Raw genomic sequence first — 22,320 nt, 5'->3', positions numbered from 1 at the left:
ATGTTCTGTTCTGGCAGCTTTCAATTCCTCAGCAACAGCTGCGCTAGTGACAAGTCCATATGTCTGTACATCGTCCGTCCCAACCTCCTAAACAAGATGTCTCGGGAACGCTTTGAGGGAATTTCTTAAAGTTTCGAACAAATGTTCTCTTAATAGCATCAAATTATGAAGTGATTGCATCTTAAACATCAAAGGTCATAATGTTCTCCAACACCCATTTTTCTGGCCATTATTCAATTCCATTGATGTAAGAATATTTCCGTCTGAGATTTGGAGGATGCTTCCATATTGGTATAAGAATTGGAACAACTCGGCCACAGGAGGTGCATTAGTGAGTTGTCTGAGGATCCAGTCTGTGCATGTAGTTAGCCGACGTGTATCAGTTTTGGGACCTGATTTCGATTTCCCTATCCGATATCCAAATGCTTATGTAAACTGAACATAATAATGCTCGTGAAGGGGGATTTATTGTGGGGCTACTCAGCGTGAAACCTGTTGCTGGCTTGGATATTTTGGCTGATCAGTGTATACATTAGCAGGCTTTAATTATAATGATATTTTTAAAATTCTGGATAACGAGGCTCGGCTTGTGCGTGAGGTGGTTGGATGGTGGCAGGAAACGTCCTAAGATTTTGTTATGTCGAAACCATTTGATCATGAGAAGTTCTATTTGTTTCTTATTTATTATATGATTATTCTTCAGAGCATTTATGATTTCTTGCAACCCAATATTTTTATTCGAAGTTTATTTGAAGATGAGCAGATGTTATTGCTATTTACAGAGATAAAATTACAACAAAGACGATCAATAACTTGGGGAATGTTGACGTATCTCCTTTGCAATTCTGTTTTGTTAGTGGGGACTTTGGCTGTGACTGCAATTTAAAACAGCAGGAACAGTTGAGACATCAAACATTTTTACTGACTGTATCACATAAATGCGATTTAAAAGATCAGATATTATATTGTTCATCATGTGCCAGATGGTCCAGCTTTGCAGTTGTTTGGATTTATGGACATTGTTCATTTTCTGTTTGACTTCTGAAACACACAGGTTTTCTTTCATTTCTTTCTTTTTCTTTCATGTAGAAATTTAGTTTTATCCAATTTCCTTGTTTAGATCTTTGGAAGTAGCTTGGCAAATGCCAAATTACCAAATTTTAGTTGCGTTTTGGTCCAGAAGGTTACAAAAGAATGTTTATTTGTGTTCATTAATGCATAACAAACTAAATGTATTATCTCATTTGGCCTTTAAAGGATCATTCCTATGATGTCAGACTTTCAATGTAATGTGCATCAAGTGGAGGCTGATGGCTTTACTGGCTTGCTTAGCTTTAAGGGGCTCTGGAAAACATTTGTGTCCTCCTGAGAGTAGAATACAAAAGTGTGTATATGTGTGCGTGCATGCGTGCATGCATGTGTTTTGGATCGTGAATTTAGGCATATGTACATTGGACTGTGAGAGTAATCTTGACTTCTTGACTGAGTTGAGTTCTCTACCTCTGACAGGTATGGATGAGCGGACCAACCAAGCGTCTTGGGCCCCAGGTGGCGAGTCCAGTCCTTCCTATGAGTCCTCCCGGGTAAGATGACCTATCCCTTAACGCCTCTGAATGCCCTTTCTGCTCCACTGCACATCATTTAACACTCATTACATGAAAGTGATACATTCACCAGTATCAGTCATTGTATACGACCTGTGATATGCACGTACTTCTCCGTGGCAGGAAGAGTTTATTGATGTCCTGATTGTTGGTGGAATTGATTTTTTTTTTTTAAATCACATGACTACTTCATCTGTCCAGAAATGTTATGCAGTTGCCATCGAAAACCATTTACAATCTGATGTTATAGTGGATTTGAGTAGCTTTTAAGTTACAGCAGTACATTAAAATATTGCATCTGCAATATAAATTCTTCACACCATGACTTTTTAAGTTGCTGCACCAGCTTTTGGGTTGACAGTCTTGGGTTTTCTGGGGCCAGTTTTTGTAAAAGCTGTATCTTGGGATGGAACTGGAAAACAGATAGCTGTGGGTGAAGAACGAAAAATTAAGAACTAGAGGACTACAAGACTCGCGTGTAAGGGGCTGATTTGCAACTGCTCTCTGGTTGCAACTCTACTTTTGGAATTTTTGTCCAGAATATTTGGTATATCTCATGTTTAACCACTTCATGTGGTATTGTGTTTCGGGATGGTGTTTTTCCAACTTGAGACTGTGGTTAAACATGGGATATTGTCAGAGATAGGAAGTCCTACAAGCAGGGACAGCAAATGTTTATTTAACATTTCTTGCCACTCAACAAGCAGCCATGACAGACACAGTCCATGACAACAACAGCTTAAAATTAGCCCTGCAAATTATATAATTTATTTCGATAAAAAAATATTTAGATGAAAATGCCCCAGATTAAAGGTTTTAACACACTTACTTGCCTATGGTACTTGCCTACACATGCCCATGTCTTGCCTAAAAGATACTTAAAATTTGAATTAACCCATAGTTGTGCAAAAACTGCGTCAGTCTTCCACACCCGCTTAGAATACTCTTAGTTTTACTTGAAGAAGTTCACTCAGAGATTTCCCGACAGATTATTGGAACTGTTCAGTTTCAGGTGGCAGCCATCGTGCAAACAACACAAATGTACCTTATTGAATTCAGAATCAGAATCAGAATACTTTATTAATCCCCAGGGGGAAATTCTGTTGTTACAGTTTTAAACTTTCTCTTGAAAGTACTATAAAAATAAGAAATTACAAATTACAATAATTAGTAATGTGCAGACTTTAAGAAATAAGATAAGCTTAACGATATTGCACAGTTTAGTAATGACATGTTATTATCGTGTTTCTGATTTGGGTTATGATTTGATCGATGAATGAATTCCCTGATAACTGCCGTGTGTACGATTTTTTTTATCAGTACCTCTGGCATTTGTCTGTCTGTTAGCAGGTGTGATGGAAATTTCTGTTGATTAAGGGCAAAGTCAACCAGGATCCTTTTCTGAGATTTTTTTTCCTACAAAAGCATCTGTAAATGGACGGGAAATTCTACAGAGATCATAGATTGTCTCCAAAAGTGAAGAGCAGTTGAAACAAAAGGGGAGTATCTAAGTCGTCAGCAGTTACACTCAGTGTCCAGAGCAAGTATCCATGCCTGCTGCCACTTCCTGATAAGTAACAGGAGGGCAGCTGCAAACTTATCAGACATTCAGCCACATACGCAGTCAATTAAAAATGTAATATAGACAATAGTCGTCTGTCTTGAAAACCTTAACTTTTGCACAGCCATGTGCAAAGGTTAAGGCTGCCTTTGCCTTTGCACTTGTGTATGTTTTTTACTCTTTTAATAATATAAGCTAATAAGAAGCGTTGTGTGGTTTGCTGCAGCCTCATGATGTAACCTTAAACATAATAATACCAACAACATTAATATTCTTTGGGATTTTTTATTTTATTTTTTATATTTTAATCTGAAAAAAAATCCATATCATTGCATCTGTAAGATGAAACTCAGTATAAAATTAAACAGTAAACACTCATTCAAGCATAAAGGATGAAGAACTTGTAATCAGGAACGTTTGTCATTTCAACTGATTTGTCACTTCGAACAGTAGTTTTATACAGCGTTGCTATGACAACCAGCCACACCAAGTAGGTCCTAAGATTGCAGTTAAAATCAACGTCTTGATTCTAAAAATGAGCCAAGCCGAGACAAGTCGAGCCGATACCAGTCATGTGCAAAATGGTTGAAGTGTTTGTGTTAGCAAGTGTGAACAGTTCTGCCTTGCTTGTTTGTCCCTCACACATTGGTTGTTCTCGATGCCCTGTATGAATTTCATTTAATGTCAATCTCCTGTCACTTTCTATTAGAATTCAGTTAAATGTCAGAGCTACTCTGGCTTTGTTACCTTGTTTATTCCTCTGTGCCCTTCCCGAATGAACATCTACAGGCAATGGTAACATTGGCAGCTTGATTTGAATTATAAGACAGCAACGCTCGAGATATCTTTGCTCCAGGTACATATAAATGAGTGTTTTTGACATTGCAAGGCACAGCATCATCCAGCAGACAGCTGTTTGCACTTCCATAAGACATGCACACTCACACTCACACACACTACACTCACACACACAGCTGCATATCCACCTTTCATTGATAAAGATGAAATTTGTAGCCATGAAGTGTCATGTCATATATTTTTTTCTTCAAAATATTGCATTTTTTATGCTGTGCTTCACACAGATATTCCGTAAATGTAAGAATATGCGTGATCAGGAGTATAGGTTGAGTGATACGGTGCCCAGTTTGGTTGGATAAGATGGCTTTTGGATGTGAAGACATGGGGTTCCTCAACTTTCAAGGCCCAATGTTTAAATCTTGTTTTATTTATTGAAATCATCGATCACAATTTGTATTGTTTAAAAAGGCACGGATAAAAATCATGAGCTGAGAAACTTAACACGTATTGCGATTTTCTGGAGGGGACTTTTTTTTCTTCCTCTTAGGCAGACCTGTTGTTTCTGATGTTCTATTTTTAACACACTGAAACAAACCGCAGAAATTGCCCCAAAAGCGGCTTCGTGACAGTTTCTTTGCCTCACTTAACACTTGTGGGGAAACTCTTGTTGTTGTCCCATGGTACAACCATTGAGGGAGTCGTCCATGATGATTTTGACCGTATTCATCTGCATATCATCACATAAACCTCATATACTGTTTATGAAATCTAATATTAACTTGATACAGCACTGTTTGGCCATCTGTTTTATAAAACAAGTCATCTGGTATTACCTGAGTTGTCCACCACATACATGTTAAAAAATAAATATCTGTCTTTATCAGCAGCCATTCTCACATTTGTTTTGTGTGGTAGGTAATGTCATTCTGAAAAATGTTATTAAAAAAAATGTGTTTGCACATAAGACCAAAAAAAAAAAAAAAAGGGTCAAATGTTCTTGGGTTCCTGAACTTAAGCATCTTGATGGATTAATATTTTCGTGATCAGATACTAATATTTGCACAAAAGAGGGACAAGTGTTGAAGCTTACCTCCTTGGACAGCAAAGGCGTTTGGTCCGTCTTGGCTTTGGGTGACTCTGTCTCACTCTAGAGATCAGAGCACTATGACTAGAAATAAGTCGGAATAAAAGTGCTGCCATTATCTCATTTCACATTCATTCTCATTTTTGTGATCGCCATCTTTCTGAGAACAAACCCATCTAATAAAAGTTTTCCACAGCTGCACATTTTCTCCTTAGTTTATTTCAAATACATCCATACATCCATTTTCCTGTTTAGACTGGCAGGTGGCTGCAGCTTATAACTACATTCACACTTATTGGTGGTTCAGAGTTGTCATTTCTCCAAAGCAAATTTTCAAGACAGATCAAATTTAATTTGTATGTTTCTGCATGTTTGCAGTCATGACCATGTTTCCGATATCTGTTGTGCCGACGAGACGTTATTCATGATTATTCCTTCATTTTGAAATTCAGGGTTAACAAATTTTGCACGTGGGTATCAAATATTCGTGTTAGAAATGTGTTCTCTTATGTTATTAAATTAGATGGATTGAAAAATGAGGGCTATCGTCAAAGTTTTCCAAAATAAAGCTCCAATCTCAGTAGCTGTCTTCTGTGGATCTCCCTGAAGAAGTCTTCAGTATGTTGACTGTTACAAAGGGAATTCAGACTTGTCCCGGAGCTTGTTTGAGCTGGTGAGCTACGAGTGTGTGATCAGTCGACTGTGAACGGTCCCGAGTCCTGCCGTGCTGACCTTGGCTCCCAGCCAGCCGCTGTATCCTGGGCAGCTGTGGCTGTAGGCTGGCCGTCTGACAGTCAGGGCTGTGCCCACCACCACAGCACGACAACCCCCACTTCCCCAGTGCCTTGGCCCGACTTGATACTCGACCCCACACGCATCCATCATGTCCATATCATCACTTCCCAAGCTGCCACACGGAGCCACACATTCACCTGGGATGCAGCACAGATTGGAGAAGAGAGGATTTTGCAGGGAATGATTGGGGGACGTGAGTCATGAGCTCTGGCCTGCCTGCTGCTACAGTGATCTGACAGTTATTTAGCCACTAGTGCTAACGTAGCCCCGTGGCAGCGATGACAGCATGTGTTAGTGTCTCGGATGGATGTAGGCCACCAGTGTTTGGGAATGATGAAGGGTCTGTGATTGATGATCCATTGGTCCTAGAGGAGCTAACACAGTGTGGTGGCATTAACACACACACACACAGAAACACACAAAGACTTGACCATTATACCCCTACCTCTGTCTTCCTTCCCTTCTCTACCAGCCTTTTCCTGCTTCACAGTGGCAGTCATAACAGTCCGAGAAGACATGTTACTTAATGAGTTGTTTATCAGCAGCAGTTGCCTTCTTTTACTTAGTTGTGTCTATGGTTCGAAAATTTTCCTTGTTTTGCAGCAGAGGAACGGAGATTCTGCTTGAATTTTTTTTGTGTCCATGCGAATCTATGTATGTGTGTGTGTGTGTGTGTGTGTGTGTGTGTGTATGTGTGTGTTAGTTTCTGGAGGCTCTCACAGGGCTGTTGTTGTTATTGAGTCTGTTCATGGTGTGATTAACAGTGTGTGCTGCCTGGCAGGAGCACAATAGGGAATCTCTGAGGATTCCCTCGACACAGCACAACACTCCGCTGCCTTTGAAATTACTCCATCACTATCCACTCACAAAAAAAGATGGATAATAAGATTTACTTTAGATCTACTTTTTTTTTACTGTATGTTGAATGCAAAGGGTATGAGTTGGTGAAAATAGCTCTATAGAAATGCAAGCCCACTGCTGCTCAGTCCCTCCGGTGGCAGTTAATGTAGTTTGGGGAGTTGTATTTGACTGGAGCACATGAGGATTTTCACAGGGCTTGGGATTAGCACTGTAACAGAGTATCTTTTATTACTTGGGACCCCGAGTTTTCAAAAACCATACTGTGACCGATATTTAGACCTAAGCCCCTGAGGCTGATAACTGTCATGAAAAGGCACTGTTAAGCTGCAGGAGAAAAAAAAGCAATTTTTTAAACTGCAGGTACCTGGGAATGATGCAGGATTGCATCTTTCAGTTTCCTCCCCCTCCCTTAAACAACACTTCCCATCAAGAAACAGTATGAAATTGTATATAAACCTATCATCAGAAAGATTGGCTAATTTTTTTTTCTTTTTACACTTTATTACTAAAGATATGTGAGTTCTAGATTTTGTTGACAATTACATGAAATACTATGGGTTACTGTATTTTAAATGACAGAATTACTCATGTAAATGTGCAGTTCAGTTATTTCTTTGTAATTCTTGCCCCGCCGTTGACGACATTTTCCAGCAATATGTGTAATCGCTACTGTACGATGGAGGGCACTCTATTCACCCTGTGTAAGAATGCTGCACGTCTAGGAAAAACAAGCGAAGAAGCAGCTCTGGAAGAAGCTGCAGAAGGATCGATGTTGCAGTTCTCCAGGGGATCTGAGGAACTGTAACAGGGTCACTTAGGAGCACTTTATTCGGGCAGAGAAGGCTGATGGGTGTGCTAGTTGTCTAGGGGGGTTGCAGCCCCACCAGATTGATTACTATGGTTTTATTTTTAAGATCATACTTGTCCAGATCCAACTTAATGCAGAGTTGAGAAAATGTGCTTTTTATGACCCTGCAGACCACAGACCTGTACAACTGAAGTAATGTGGGAGTGAGGAAAAAAGAATCCGAATGAATAAATACAAATATTAAATCAATTCTACACTGAAATTTTTTTTCAGTTTTTGTCAGAAAATTGTTTTGTTTTTTTTGTAATGCAAACCCTTGTTTAATTGTTGTTCCAAAAAAAGAATGGTTGAACTCATAATTCTTAAAATGAAAACAGGGTTTATCCATCAAATGTTTTTTTTTTTTTTATATGCTCATTTTTTTCTTAACCGTAGCACAAAATATTGTGGGGGTCTTGAAAGATGTGTGAAAATGTTCAAAAACACTGGTGGTTCTGGGGAAACAGTACACTACCAGGCCTTTTTTCACAAAACTTGATGGAGGGGTGTAGCGTGGGGTCTGTGCTCTCAGAGAGACTTTTAGTTATGAATACATGTATTTATGCTTTACGTTGATGTAACTCTGCCTAGCACTGAAATGACAGGCCATGTACCATTTTAAATGAACTGTCACCTCTAGCTGTAGCAGCCATGTAAAGATGCACTCATACGCGGTTTCAGTGGTCCCCGTAATTCTGCAAAATGATGCAAGCCATACAGTATAATTGTTATTTCATATACAAGTCCATCTAATTTTAGACATGTGATGCATGAATGTGCACCCTGCCAATAGATAAAATGTCATCATTCTCTTTAATTTTTTTTTTGGTACCATTGTGGATGAGTGTATGAGTGGTTGATTTGCATAACAGAGCAGTTTTACTCCTCTCTTACTCATTAGGGATATGTCATAGCACTCAATTAGTGAGGTTTCCCAATAATGTGCTTAATATTCTGATCTCTGTCCCCAGGGTTTTGCAGACAGCCCTCATTATGGCGATCATTTGAGTGACAGTCGATTAGTGTCTCATGAAGGATTGTCCCCAACACCTTTTATGAACTCGAACATAATGGGTAAGTAAGTGATTCTCTTAAACTTGCTCCTCACATGCCCTTTGGTAGTGAAAAGACATCATGTTAAAATATTGCCTAATCTAGGGGTAAGGCACATCATGCATCAGGAGGTAGCAGTATTGAAAGGCTTCCCAAGCTACAGGGATATTTTTTCCATCTCCTGCTGTTTTTATTTCCTTCTGTAATCCCCCTCCCCACTCTGTAGCTCCTTCTTCCTCCTCCTGCGTTGACCCTCCCCCAGGCTTGAAGTCACGCCATCAGTATAGCTCTCCTTCATAAGACACTGTCTCCTGACCATCAGAGCCATTGTCAGCAGGGTGTAGATTGTTGTGTGAGAGGTTAAACTCACAGCTGTAACAAAGACCGTCTCACACGTTACACTCTATGTCCAAGAAGCATTTCGGTCATCGTAATCACTGAGAAATGCACCATTTTATAAATATGTAGTAATGGATTATTGACTTACAATGTGTTCTCCTGTTCAAGCGATTAAAAGCTGAGTGTTATTCTGCACTTTGGCTTGGCATCACTGTGATGTGTCACCAGTCGACAGTTTTATGGCTAACCAGATCTCAGCTCATTATGTAATGGCCCTGGAGACTGGTTTCCAAGCGATGTCATTAGTTCATAAATGGGTGCTGAATTGAAACAAAACGTTATCTTTCTAGTAATTGATCACATGACTGGTGTCTCTAATCTTGCTGCAGAATATGAATGTTATCCGCTGCAGTGATATGTCAAATGCAGATGCTACAACTGTAGACTTGTCTGTTCCTCCCTGAGTGCAATACAAGATGACTATAGCCTTATCAAATGATTTTTCCAAGGTTAAATATAGGATTCATGTGGACTTCTGGACGACTGTCACTCTCATTAAATCATATCTGAAGGTATATTTCTCCTCAAAATAACAGGTAGAACTATGACAAAAAACAGTCAGCAATCTCGTATGTGGGTTGACAGCTTCTCCAGTATCAGTGTTAGTTTGCAGAATGGGCTGCTACACACCCTTAACATCTCAAGTCATATCTTGTTGTTGGTGACGAAGAAACAGAACAGTTCTTGAACTTCTGAGGTGGCTGAATTAAATAATCTGTCTTTGATACTGTAATGAACGGCATGGCCAAGATGTTAAGGAAAAAATGTTGGACCTACCAGCCACAACAGTGGGTAGATAGAAGTTGAATAGTACACAAATAGGTTAAAATAAGTTATCAGTTAAAAATAATCCTCTCAGGTCAATTAGCCTTGTCTTGTCCTTCCCTCCCATCACGGTTTTTATGCCTTTGTTGTTGCGCGAATGCATTTGTGCACTATGAGCTGCATCGTGTGGAGGACTTTCTGCTCAAGGAAACTGTCTTGTATCGTGTGTGTGTGTGCTGTCTCAAGATGGGTTCATTGTTGATTTGTTCATGATGATGACTGAGCAGATCTGCGTGCATGCAACCTTACAATGCAGTCAGATTGTACCTTTTTCCGTTAGTTTAAAATGATCATCAATCAGCCTCGTCAATATGTAACAATCAGCGCTGATACTGTGTCCAGTAGGGCTGGGCAATTAATTGGATATAAATCAAAATTGGTATTAACAAAAATAATTGTATTTGAGACAGTTTTCAATTAAAATGTGACTGATGACACAAGAATGATGATTCTGTCTAATATTCATCAACGCAAGTGTCAGTCAAAATAATTAAAATTAACATATTTTTCAGCATATTTAGAGTACAGAGCTTGTGGAGAACTTTTAGGACAGTGTAGAAAAATAATTGTTCATTAATCATAATAAAGGTAGAAGTTTGGAATAATAATGATATTGATTTGAAGTCATATCATCAGGTCCCATTATTGGGTTCATTGCTCAGCTGTGTTCATCACGATAATGCTAATTTAAACTGTCTGCTGGCCAACTCTCTCTCTCTTTCTCTTTCTCTCTCTCTCTCTCTACACTGTTGGTTAATCACTGGCTAGTGGGTACTCTTCAACAGTTCTATGACAAATTTGAAAAATACTTCAATCATTAATTAAGATATATATTATTATCTCAATTTAAGGTCAAAGTAATCATTTCATCTCACTACTTAAGAACGGTGAATGTACTCACTACTGCATGCGTTCATTTTACTATGAGTCAACTGTATAACTCATCCAATCTAAACACCCTGGAATATTGGACGTCTGTACTGCTCAAGTATTCCTGTAAAAGCCACCGCAAAGCAGCTGGAAAAACACATGACTATACCTGATTGTAAAGACAGTAGGCAATATGGATACTTGTGCAGTTTTCTTGTATGCATCAATCGGTCACTATTATGCATAAAATATTGTGTTTCAGTAATGGCTAGACTGAGAGTGACCACTAATCCCTTTAATGTTATTGGACACTAAAAAACATCTGTTTGTGTGTAGCTACAGTCTAAACAGCCTGTTCAGAGGAAACCAAGCCATTGTTGTGTGGGTTCCAAGGAGTAAGTTTGTTGTTTGGCGTAAACAAAGGTTTGATTAAACAGTCATTATGGGCACCAAATAGCTGGAGAGAGGTCTTGCTCGGATAGATCTGTGACATGTTATCACTTACACTGCCAGTGAATTGTGTGTAAATGTGCATTTTTTTTTTAAATTTTGAATGAAGCTTGCTGTTAGTGTGCATTACTCTAGTGTCTTCCACTCAAGGATTCATTAATAATTAATCATCGTACCGGCTGACACTAAAAGCCCAGGTATCAGTGTTGGGACTGAGGTAGCTGGATCAGCGCATGCCTGGTGGTATTTATGTTTCGTTTTACTGCTTGTGCAGATACAAGCAGAACCTGGACATCATTACTGCAAAGCAACACTGCTAAACACTGAGCCACCCACTGCTATTCAATAAATTCAGTAAAGCCAGACCACACCTTTGACCGTTTGGTGCTGCTAGCGATGACTGGCGAGCACAGAATGAGAATATTACGTCAAGTGCAGTCACCTGGCGCTGGAAGGTATGTGTTGAGTATTGATAGCAGCACTGTCTGTCAAAGAGACCCATCCCTGTTGCTGTTGCTGTGTCTTTCGCTGTCTACGTCCAGCATGATTATGCACAATGTTGCAAAGAAAAATATCATCTCCAACTGGTTTCATGAGTGTGACATTCAGTTGTCTGCTGTCACTGCATTGGAACCCAGTAGAATTCTGCATGAATGCAGTAAGGATAAACATTACCTCAACTCAACAATTAGAAACTAGGTAGGATGGAGATTTTCAACTGAATTGTCACTATGCTCTCTCAAGGAATATGTGGATGGATTTGAAGCTGACACTTGGGAATCTGTGTAAATACTGATGAGGCACTGACTGCTTAACGGTGACACTGTTCTCCCCTGGGGCCAATTCCCATGCTAGGGCAGCCTATGGATCAGCTGGTCTCATGTGCCTCCAGGTCCCACCCTGTTGTGCTACAATCCTCTTACTAACCTAGGCGTCATCCACTGCAGGCTCCTCACAGGTGGCAGCCACATTGTTCATGCTTCTAGTAAAATATAGACAGATTTCCACACTCTGCCATGTGAGTCCGTCTGACGCACACATTTGTCACATGCTTTCTAAGAATTTTTCATGGGATTGTCATAAGTGTTATTGTTCAGAGATTTTCGCTGATAAAGTTGAATGTCCCTATGGCCGACCGTAATATTGATGGTCACGCAGATATACTGTACATCTGCTGAAAAAGGAAAGGAAACACTGGATGTTCTCCTCTGACCATTCTGACAACACTGCTATCTGTGTTTTCCATAGGATGACACGTGCCTACTGATATATTTTTTCCATTGACAGTGACAGTAATTTCACTGATGTGTCTGTGTAATTGTGGGACATCCCAGTTAAGTCCGATTTTCATTTTACTATTCCTAATGGCATGACAAACTATAATTGGATTAGACTGTCATCCAAATATATTTTATACTTTAACTATTCTAAGATTGAATTATGTTATTTACATATTGGATCTGCCAGCCTTTATAACCCAATAAACTTTAGTCTTGTGACCTGTTTTCAGTATAGAGCGTGTTTCCACAAATGACAGTTTAACAGGCCTTCAAAGAGATATGGTCATTTTTCTCACAGGATTATTTTATGTCGTTGTTTTTGTTTTCTTGCTTGAATAATCAATTGAACCACATAGGAAAGACATAGCACAGCTGTGTGGTTTGTAGGGCTGCAGTCAACCCCAAAAATTCTTGGTCGACTGAAGCCCTCAAATTTTGACTAAAAATCGACTAATTTTATATACAAAAAATATACTGTGTCAACTATCAGCACAAAGCCTGTTGAGGGATATTTAGACAATTGTTTTTGTCACGTTATAATAATTTACCGACACTATCATTTGTCCTGCGCACAGAGCGAGACTGAACAGAGGAGCTCAGCATCGCGGCTGAGACACAAATAGACTTTTAAATTAAAACTTTACTCTCAAACACAAAAGGCAAGTCCACGGTAAGACTTTTTACAATTAAAACAAAACAATTATTAGAAAAATAAAATATAAAATATTGAAATGTCAATTCTGATATGTTCATACACTCAAAACTGACGGGGCAACCTAAGGTGGACAAGTTAGCTTACCTTTTCTAGGTGATACGTCGTCGTGTTTGTCGTGGAGCTGTGATATGCAAACTGTTGTTTGCAAACTTTGCATTCGACTTTTTTTCCTTTATCTATTTTCATGAAATGCTGCCACGCTGCAGATGTCTTTGACATGGTGGACGAGGACTGACTTTAAATGAAACCGTCAAAATTAAATATACATTCATCAAACCACCAGACGTTGGCCTTCAGTACTCTTCAGTCTGTCTGTCTCTTGCGGGTCGGGCTAACCCAAAATAGCAAAAACAAGGGGGGTGTTCAAAGATAGATTGTTATCTGTGAAACAGGGGTGGTTTCGGTACTTTCCTCCTGATGAAATTAACATGGCAAAAAATCAACCCATCAGAATTTTGGTCGAGCCAGAACATATCGACTAATAAATCGACCAGTCGACTGGGAGATTACAGCCCTAGTGGTTTGCATGGAAGAAGTTTGAGGAATAGTTATATATTCCTCCTGTAGTCAGACACAGCAGCAATGTGAATATTTCAAATTTGGACAAGTGTGTGTTGAACTGCTTAAAGTTTTCTTTCAATGGTTATTTATTCAAAGGACTGATATTGTTCAAAGGCCCTGTCAGTCTCTAAAATAAACCTCAGATGATGTGCTGATGTGAACATAGAGTTGCTGAAGCTAGTCACAGCCATCATTCCATAGCTGCCCTTGACTGGAATAAAGACAAGTTGAGAAAATGTCTGATTAGAGATGGAAAGTGGATTACAAGTGAAATAATGTCAGCAGAGTTACTGAGGGGAATAAAATAAAAGCATGATGCGGTCTGATACGATACATGTGCTTATCATTATACCATATCAAACCTTCACTGCAGAAATCGACAGTACAGTGAGACTCCTGTTCCCAGCTTTATGGACTAAATTCAGCTTTACTTTCGAGGTTTCACGGTTAAAGCTACTGAATTAAGAAAGATGAATGTGAAAATTCAGATCTCCATTTCTTTTGCTCCGTCTGGAGAGGTACGCTCCAGCAGTTACTGTCACTGTTAGATTATAAAAACATTTTTTAAACAAAGTTAAAATTCTCTTGCTGCACTTCAGTGGTGATGACTGATTTTCCATCAGTCTAATTTCCAGCCATGTGCTGGAGGCCATGATATCACTTCTGCTGAGTTGTAATTGTATACTCACATTCCTCTGGTTTGCTTCATACATATGACACGTACAGCTTTGGCTTTGCATAAAAACTAATCAGCTTAATGCTGTCATCAACACACGCAAATAGCCACATGCATGCCCTAACACGTGAGCTCAGTGTGACTACCTGAGTCTGATTTTGTAAGGACAGAAAAACACGTCTGCAAAAACTGAATTTCGAATTTAGTTATGTTGGATTTTCCACCAATGCTGTGTAAATGAAGGGAAAACCCTAAAAAGGCAGGAATTTGGTATTTATTTGCAGCAGTGGCATCAGAGTTTAACAACTAAGATCAAACAATGTAACAAATTGTGTGCACTCTCTGATTAATGGCAGTTTTACACACACACATACACACATATAAAATAAACGGCTTGTCAAAAAGTGAAATGGTGATTGGTGAATTATTTATAATGCCAGCTGTTTTCATTAAAATATTGATATTTCGTGCCAGTTCATCAATAACCATACAAGGTCCCGATTTATTTTAGTTTCCATATTTTATCCCCCCTTATTTCACGTATGTTAGTATAGATGGAAAATTTTTCTGAAACTGCTGAAACAGTTGTCTGAATAAAGATCTTTCGATTTTATTGCCATGTTGGAAAAAAAAAATTGGTGTGAGCGTAGCCTCAGTCTTTCCTATTTCATGTGTAATTGGTCCTGAAGGCGTTTGTGAAGTATCAAATCCCACATCACATTGGCATCCCCAGTGTGTTTTGACTGGGGCAGGTGTCATGTGCTAATGCTCCTTCCCATGGGAGACCCTCCTCAGACCCCGGCTGTGATTGTGGCCAGGTGCTGTTCAGGTGTGCACTCGGTTTCCACTGAAGCATAGGTCACAGGTGCTGCTGATTCTGTTTGCACTCCCCCAATACTGTCTCTCTCTCTCTCTCTCTCTCTCTCTCTCTCTCTCTCTCTCTCTCTCTCTCTCTCTCTCTCTCTCACACACACACATACACATATACAAACAAACAAACACTACATTGCACATTCACTAATAGCCAGGGCAAGCTCTCATACTTAGAGCTGAATAAAGAATTCACTCAGGTCAAACATTTGTTTTGCTGGAATCATTTGATCTTACAACTGTAGAATATTTCTATCTACTTTGTATAACAAGTTAAGAGACATGGAAAATGGAAGACCTGGAAGAGATGTGGTGCAGTATAGTTTAGTGGACGTAGCCGGTCATTATGCAGAGCTGCGGGGTGTGCTTATCTATTACCAAGGTCAGTGGAGCATGAAGAGCTGAAGACGAGCTGAAAAGGCGCAAATCCCTTTCCTCCATCCTTGTGCCGCCCACATTTCCACATCCCAGCTCTCCCCACCCTCACACTTCTCCAAGCCCGTCTTGGCCCTGTCCAGCCCCTTCTTTGCCCCCTTTAGGCGCTGGCTCCCAGCCTTTGACTTGCGAGGCTTCCCAGCTGCAGAGGATCAGCTGTAGTCTCTGTAGGCCTGGGGGGGCTGGGTCTCCAAAGAGGGAAGGAGGGTATACCCGCGTATGATGACTTAACGAGTCTCTTCAAATCAGCTGCAGGGGTCAAAGCTCCATGATTGTATTTTTAATAACTGCACAGAAGTTTTTTTTTAGACAGATTAAATAGGCCAAATGAAAATGACCTCAGATTCCTTTACATCAATTTCTAGACTTTCAGGTAGCAGCGGGTGACATGGCCAAAACCTTCTCATAGTAAATCTAGTTTTGTATCATCATAAAGTTATATGCTTTTTAAATTAAATGAAGAAATGGTTTTGAATAACAATGTCTCCCTTCCATATTTATAATTATGTTACTCTTTTATTTTTATCCTCCATACAGATATAAATACTGCTTCTCCCTCATCTTGGTCTGGTTTCACCTCCTTCTCCTCTGTATTTACAGTTGCTCTTTCCTCCTCCGTGTCTGCTCAAATTATGAGGCGGCTTGTGTCATGAGATTAAATCCCTACCAGTGGACACATTTCTACCCCCCGCACAGTCTATACCATCATATCGCCCAGGCCTGCTGTCAGGTCAGGTTTCTAGATGAACAGTTTCTGTCATTTAACGCCTCTAAGTTGAAATTACATTAAATGGTCAAAACTTTGTGGAGATAGATAAACAAGCCCAGGTGGTTAATATGACCACCCACTACTCCCAACCTCTGCCACCATTTCTGCTCTCAGTTGCTTAGTCAGGTGTCCTGTGCCGATGCTGGCAGTGCTGACGCACAAAACACGAGTTACACCCCTGCCTTTTTAAATCATGGTGGATTGTGATTGGTTCATAAAATACGAACATTTGTTTCACTTTACACTCCAACTTTACAATGCCTGACATTTGGCACAGCTAGGAGAGTGGGAAGTGCAGAGAGAGGCACGGCTCCACTAGACTTATTTCCAGGAACATGAGGGTGGGAAGGTAATTTTATTTAACTTTGAATCAACAAGTCTCTTTTATAAGGCTGCTACATTTTTTTTGCCAAAATACAATGGCATCCACACAGAAAGCATTTATTAAAACATGTACCCCTTCAGGCTGTGTTTTGTTTTATTTAGTGGAAGCTAGTATTCTGACAGTCATTTAGGGTTTGCTGGGTTTTCTGCATTCAAGAACATGACCACAGTCCTCAAAGCTGGATCAGCATTCCTAAACCATGTGTGTATCCTTCCATGTCGTTTACCTCGGCCCTCTGTTGTTCTACTGTTCAACAGTTGTCTGGCATCTAGTCCCAAACATGAACACATACTTTGATGTTTCATGTTGACTTGATCCTAGCGTTTAACTGGGGGCTTTTCTTCAGCTTGTTAGATGCGCTCTTGTTTCTCAAGCCCTCCCTCAGTCGGATCGTGAGCTCACGTGAAAGTGTGATGCCGGCGAACGCGACAGTGTCCCTGCTGAAGCAGCATCCATTACAGTGTTGGTGTTCACATGGTGGGAGATGTTATTAGGGAGCTCATCGCCTCTCTCCTTTGAGAGAAAGGATGTGTGATTATGAAGTCATCAGCCATGAACCAGTGAGGCTGTGGAGAAGCACCCCTCCTCATGGGTCCTCAGGGTGCCATTGATTGGTGACCATGTGTTTGTGCCTGATAGACTGTGAAATGGTGTGTTGCTGCACGGCTGTGTCACACCTGCGTCCCACCAATGTGATTGATTGGTTTGGTCATGTGGAATGTTCCCATCTGCTCCACAGTAATGCGTTTTTTTTTCCTCATTTGTGAATAAAAAGCACTGGCAGGAGAATAGCCGGGCTCAGAAAAAGCCAAAGGCCAAGCGAAAACATTTCCCTCGTTCCACCTCCCCCTTTTTCCTTTTTACCAAGTTAGAAAAAAAAATCAAATAGACCAAGCCATGGCACCTGATTATCCCGAGAGGGGATAAATACAATCAGGAAATACACATCTCTCTCACAGAGATGGGTTTTAGCAAAAAATAAACAGTTTTGCTGGAGTGAAGGGCTGTGATTCCGATATTTTAAAAGGCAGACAAACAAGGAACATCTCTAATCTTGTTGAGAATACAGCTTCTCGTGATTTTTCTAAATTAATCTAGGAGCAATGGAGGTAATCTTTTATTCAGCCAAGCCTAATGTGTCAGCCTGTTTCTCATTCCTGCATTCATCCTGGTTTGATTTCTCTTAATCCTGCTCCCTTTCCTTTAATTGATCTATTCATTCTACCTAATGGCTAATTACACATCAGGCTGCATGAGCAGATGCATTTATCATCATAGTACGTAATAATCAGTGACATTTCAACAAAGAAAAAAATATGCAAATTAGAACTCATTAACATTTGCTCTTGCTGTTTTGAATAATGTCACTGCTGACAAGGCCGTATGCAGAAATTGATGTGGAGCTCAGGGCAAGGGAGACATGTTTACTCAGTGTTTTGTGGCGCTATCATGTTTTCCTCTAGTCCCGTTCAGACCTGGTATCACTATGCATCCTGCAGTTATCCAATGACAAGTAAATGGCTCCAGGTATGTGAGCTCACACTTGGCAATAAAACCTGTCTCCACATGCATCTCCAGAGACCACTTGTGACCTACATTATTTCTTTTTGTAAAGTCCAAATGTGTTTTTTTAATTGTTGTTTTTTACCCATTACAGTTGATTTTGAACAAGGAGGACACACGGGTGTTTTGCTGAAATGGTGTGAAATGAAACATAATACGCATGATGTTGATTTTTTTCTGCTGTGGATTGAGTTGATCAACACATCATTACACATCTATGCATTTTAATTCTGTTTAAGGGGACAACATGTTGTTTTCGATTATCTTGATGGATTGTTAATTTTATAAGTTGATTTCAGAACGTGTGGAATTTAATAATAATGATGATAATGATATGCCAATGTTGGTCAGGAAATGTACAAGTACTTGTACTGCTAACACGGAGGAGACCAGGGGCAGTCAAGTAGTCGTCAGATTTCCAGGAATGTATTTTGTAGGTTTTCCGAAGAAAAGTTTAAAAGATAGAAAAATTCACAAAAAAAATGACAGTATGTTTGCTTGAGGTGGTTTTTGCCTTTTTTCAAAAAATAATAAATACGGAAAAAAGATGATATTCTTTTTTTTCTTTTTCAATTCTTTACTATGCTTGAGGAGCTTGTTCTCCAGACAGTATGTAACAATACTAATAATAGTACAATTGTAACTTGTCCAACTGAAGGTGATTCCTCAAGACCACTCTCCACTCCTCACTGGGAGACGGCTCTCCTCGTTACAGCTGCGTGTAACTTTGCCTGCACCCTCATCATCTGATGTTATTACGTAGCTTATTTGACTCATTCCAAACAGGTTGATGCAAACACACCAAAAGCACATTTCCATTTTTTGTGATATACCCACGTGCTTGTTCATGAAATGGCAGCACATCTAATATGTCCCAGTACACGTTTGCATTCAAACCGCTAAAAGAATGCAGCCACGTAGGGAACAGACCACCTCTGAAAGTGGTCGAGTGGTCAGATTTCATTTCATCCTTAGTGTGTTCCCACCTGTACTTAGAGCTGTTCACTTGTGGTTGGATCACTCAGGATGCATGTTAATACCAGGCCTGAACGTAGCCTCTATCCTCCTGTTGTTCTTGATGCTGGGTGGTACACGTCATGCTCTTTCCCCAGCCAGGGAGGAAGCTGATTTGTTACTCTACCTCCCTCCTCTGCTTCCTCATCCACACTGACCTAACCTCTAACCCAGTCAGCTTTTATTTACTGTCAAACAGAACCTGGTGGAAGCATCAAACAGCTATGACAGGATGGATGTACACACAAACTCTTGAGAGAGAAGGAAACAAAGAAGGCATTTTAAAAGGTATGGGGAAAAAGTGAGTGTACATCTAATTTGTCATTGTGCTGTCTCTCGTTGCCCAAGAACTAAAAAAAACAACAACCTGAATTTGAATTTTTAATTATACGGGTAATAAAAATGTTTATTTTTGTCATAAATTAGTCCAGCCAGGTTTACACTATTTAGAAATGGTCAATTAACATGGTATGAATTATGTTTGTGGTTAGGTATCTTGTAACTCATCACATGGCAGCATGAACATGGACACCAACGACACGTGCGCTGAGAAAGAAAAAAAGAAACCAAAGGAGCTGGCGTGATGGGTTCATTCAGTTTCTGCATTAACAACATTTCCTCATCCTGTGTCACATGTTTGTTTTCACGGTCTTGGCTTTCCTAAGAGCTGGGGAAATCAACTCCTTTTCTGGATAGAACAAAGAGGCCCTTGGAATGCATCTCATAGGTGCTGAACCATGGATGCTAATTGCCTGTTTTTGTTGCAAGGTTTTTGGATTGATCCCCTGAGGTGCTTAGGTCACTACCTCTAGCGTTATCAAAATAAGGTTCTCTGTGAGGTTCTGCCACACTGTGCTGTACTGCACTCCTGCGATCAGAAAGCATGCACTCCATGAATGTCTGGCTGATTTGCCCTTTCTTTCTATAGGATTTCATCACTTACAGTATTGTTTTTAATTTGTCACTGTAATTCAGTGTGCAGGTCACGAAGGTGTAAATATTTGTTCATTTGCAAGTATTCAGGGTCAGATTTGTTCTATTTTCTTGTGGCAGGTGAAGAAAAATGTGTACACATCTGTCAATCAATCCAATCTACCTAACTCTCAATTGGTGTAATGTAGCCAAGAACCAAGAGTGAATGTTGTCAAAACTCTACTCCCATAGCTATACTGATGAGCCTCGAGACATATTAATGTAATACTTGAATATTTGGGCTGCATGATGGAGTGGGTGGAAACAAGTCACTGCTAATTAAAGGCACATGATAGCAGCCAGCAGTAAGGAAGAAACATCAAATGTCTCCAAGCATGAGGCAAAAGAGTGAGTTCTGGCTAAACAATAGTGGATCTACAATAGCAAGTGCTATATTTAGCATTTTGACTGGGCACACACTCGTCACTCAGATGACACTGTCTCTGCTGCAAACTGTGAACACAGTAACACCCTCAGCAGGGTCCAAAATTAACACCCGCCAAGCGCCAAATGAGGGTGGATTTTCCTTTGGAGAGTAAATCTCAGAGGGTTATCCACCACATTGGCTGGTAAAAGCTTGTACCAAAATAGTAATGTGACAATGAAACGAACTATCCTGAATCTCTTTTTTTGTGTCATTTATGTATGTACTGCTTTTGTTCCCTGCTGTCTTGAGAAACTCATTTTAGACTTCTCATGTTATGTTCAAATTAAACTGTTAAATGTTGAACAACACAGATTGATATGAAATGTAAAACTGAAACAAGTAACTCATAGATGGAGTGTCTTATACACTTGTGTTCTGTCAGAAGATGTTTCACCATGGTTTTTCCAACCTTTATTTACAGAAATAACCAGCACTTTTGTCGTCTTCCATGAATCTGTCCTTGCCCACAGTGTTTAGGCCTTAAATTCATCAATGTGAGGGATTTCTAAGGTGTGAGGTGCTTCATTCCACTGAATTGGACAATTAAGAACTGCAATGTTATGTGTTGAGTTACAGTACACTTGCCACTCGGTAGAGGGTTTCACTGTCTGATAAGCTTGTAAATTATTCAGGTATTTTAAGATACTGGCTGGTCAAACTGGCCAGTCACATATGTATTATCGTTTTGTTCTACTTTATTGCAGCATCAGAAAAATGTCAACTCCATAAATGTGAACCACTATTCAGCCACAAAAGTACAAACTTAAAATGTTGCTGGGGTTTCATATTCATTGTGATGTTGATTTATTGTGCAATCGTTTCTCTAGTCTCTAATTCACGCAGTTTTCATGTTTCTTGTCTGAGGGAGAAAAACCTGCAGGCAAGTTTGAGCTGAGAACTTTGTTGCTGTGAGGCCACAATACGAACAACTGCACCATTGCTGTCCACAAGTGCATTTACAATACGCTATGATGAACTGACAATGGACTGTGGTACCTCTAGCAGTTTCTTCCTATTATAATTTTAAATGTTGAGATGTTTCTTCCTCTTGAACCAAATCTGTCTGTCAAATTCTAAGTGACAGTCTTGTAAGCTTTGTTGGATTTAATAAAGCCTTTTCTCAGTACAAGAACATAGTTCACTCAGGCTTTAAAGACAAATGATTGCTTTATAACACTCCAGCTCTATTATGTTAGCACTGCAGAGATTCATAGAAGGCGGGAGGCAGAAATGAAGGGCATATAACAGAGTTAGTAGACTATGTGTGGGGCTGATGCATGAATGCAGATCATTTGAATATGTGGCTGACAAAGTTAGAATTTATTGATGGAGGCAACAAGATGTTATTACCTCCATGTGTAAGGGTGATGGTGGAGCCCTGATTTCTAATTGTATGTGGGTCTGTGGTTGGAAGCACTTGAGCGGGGTATAAATTACTGACTTTATCCGCATTTTGTGATTATATCTGTGCTGATCAGTGCTGGAGCTGCTGAATGCGTGTGTCTG

At 39.9% G+C, this 22,320-nt stretch overlaps 1 protein-coding gene across 6 annotated transcripts in view; it reads left to right on the top strand.

Annotated features, from left to right (window-relative positions):
- tcf12 (transcription factor 12) overlaps positions 1–22,320 on the top strand; it is a 70,676-nt gene that overhangs the window by 8,240 nt on the left and 40,116 nt on the right. For 5 of the 6 annotated variants that reach the window (XR_015109944.1, XM_086184035.1, XM_086184022.1 and 2 more), the window contains exons 4-5: positions 1,510–1,583; positions 8,522–8,624. Coding sequence is in view for 5 of the 6 variants with exons in the window: in XM_086184035.1 (XP_086040161.1) it covers positions 1,510–1,583; positions 8,522–8,624 (177 nt within the window). In the remaining variant the exon portion in view is untranslated. Of the gene's footprint in view, positions 1–1,509; positions 1,584–8,521; positions 8,625–19,614; positions 19,704–22,320 lie in introns of those variants that run through there. The other variant, XM_086184064.1, reaches the window with a different exon arrangement.

Source organism: Aulostomus chinensis, chromosome 2 (assembly GCF_037954235.1).
Source record: "Aulostomus chinensis isolate RoL2024-O1b breed Wild chromosome 2, RoL_Achi_v1.0, whole genome shotgun sequence".
Lineage (NCBI taxonomy): Eukaryota > Metazoa > Chordata > Actinopteri > Syngnathiformes > Aulostomidae > Aulostomus > Aulostomus chinensis.
The sequence above is the reverse complement of the archived record's forward strand: the minus strand, read 5'-3'. Positions and strand labels throughout refer to the sequence as shown.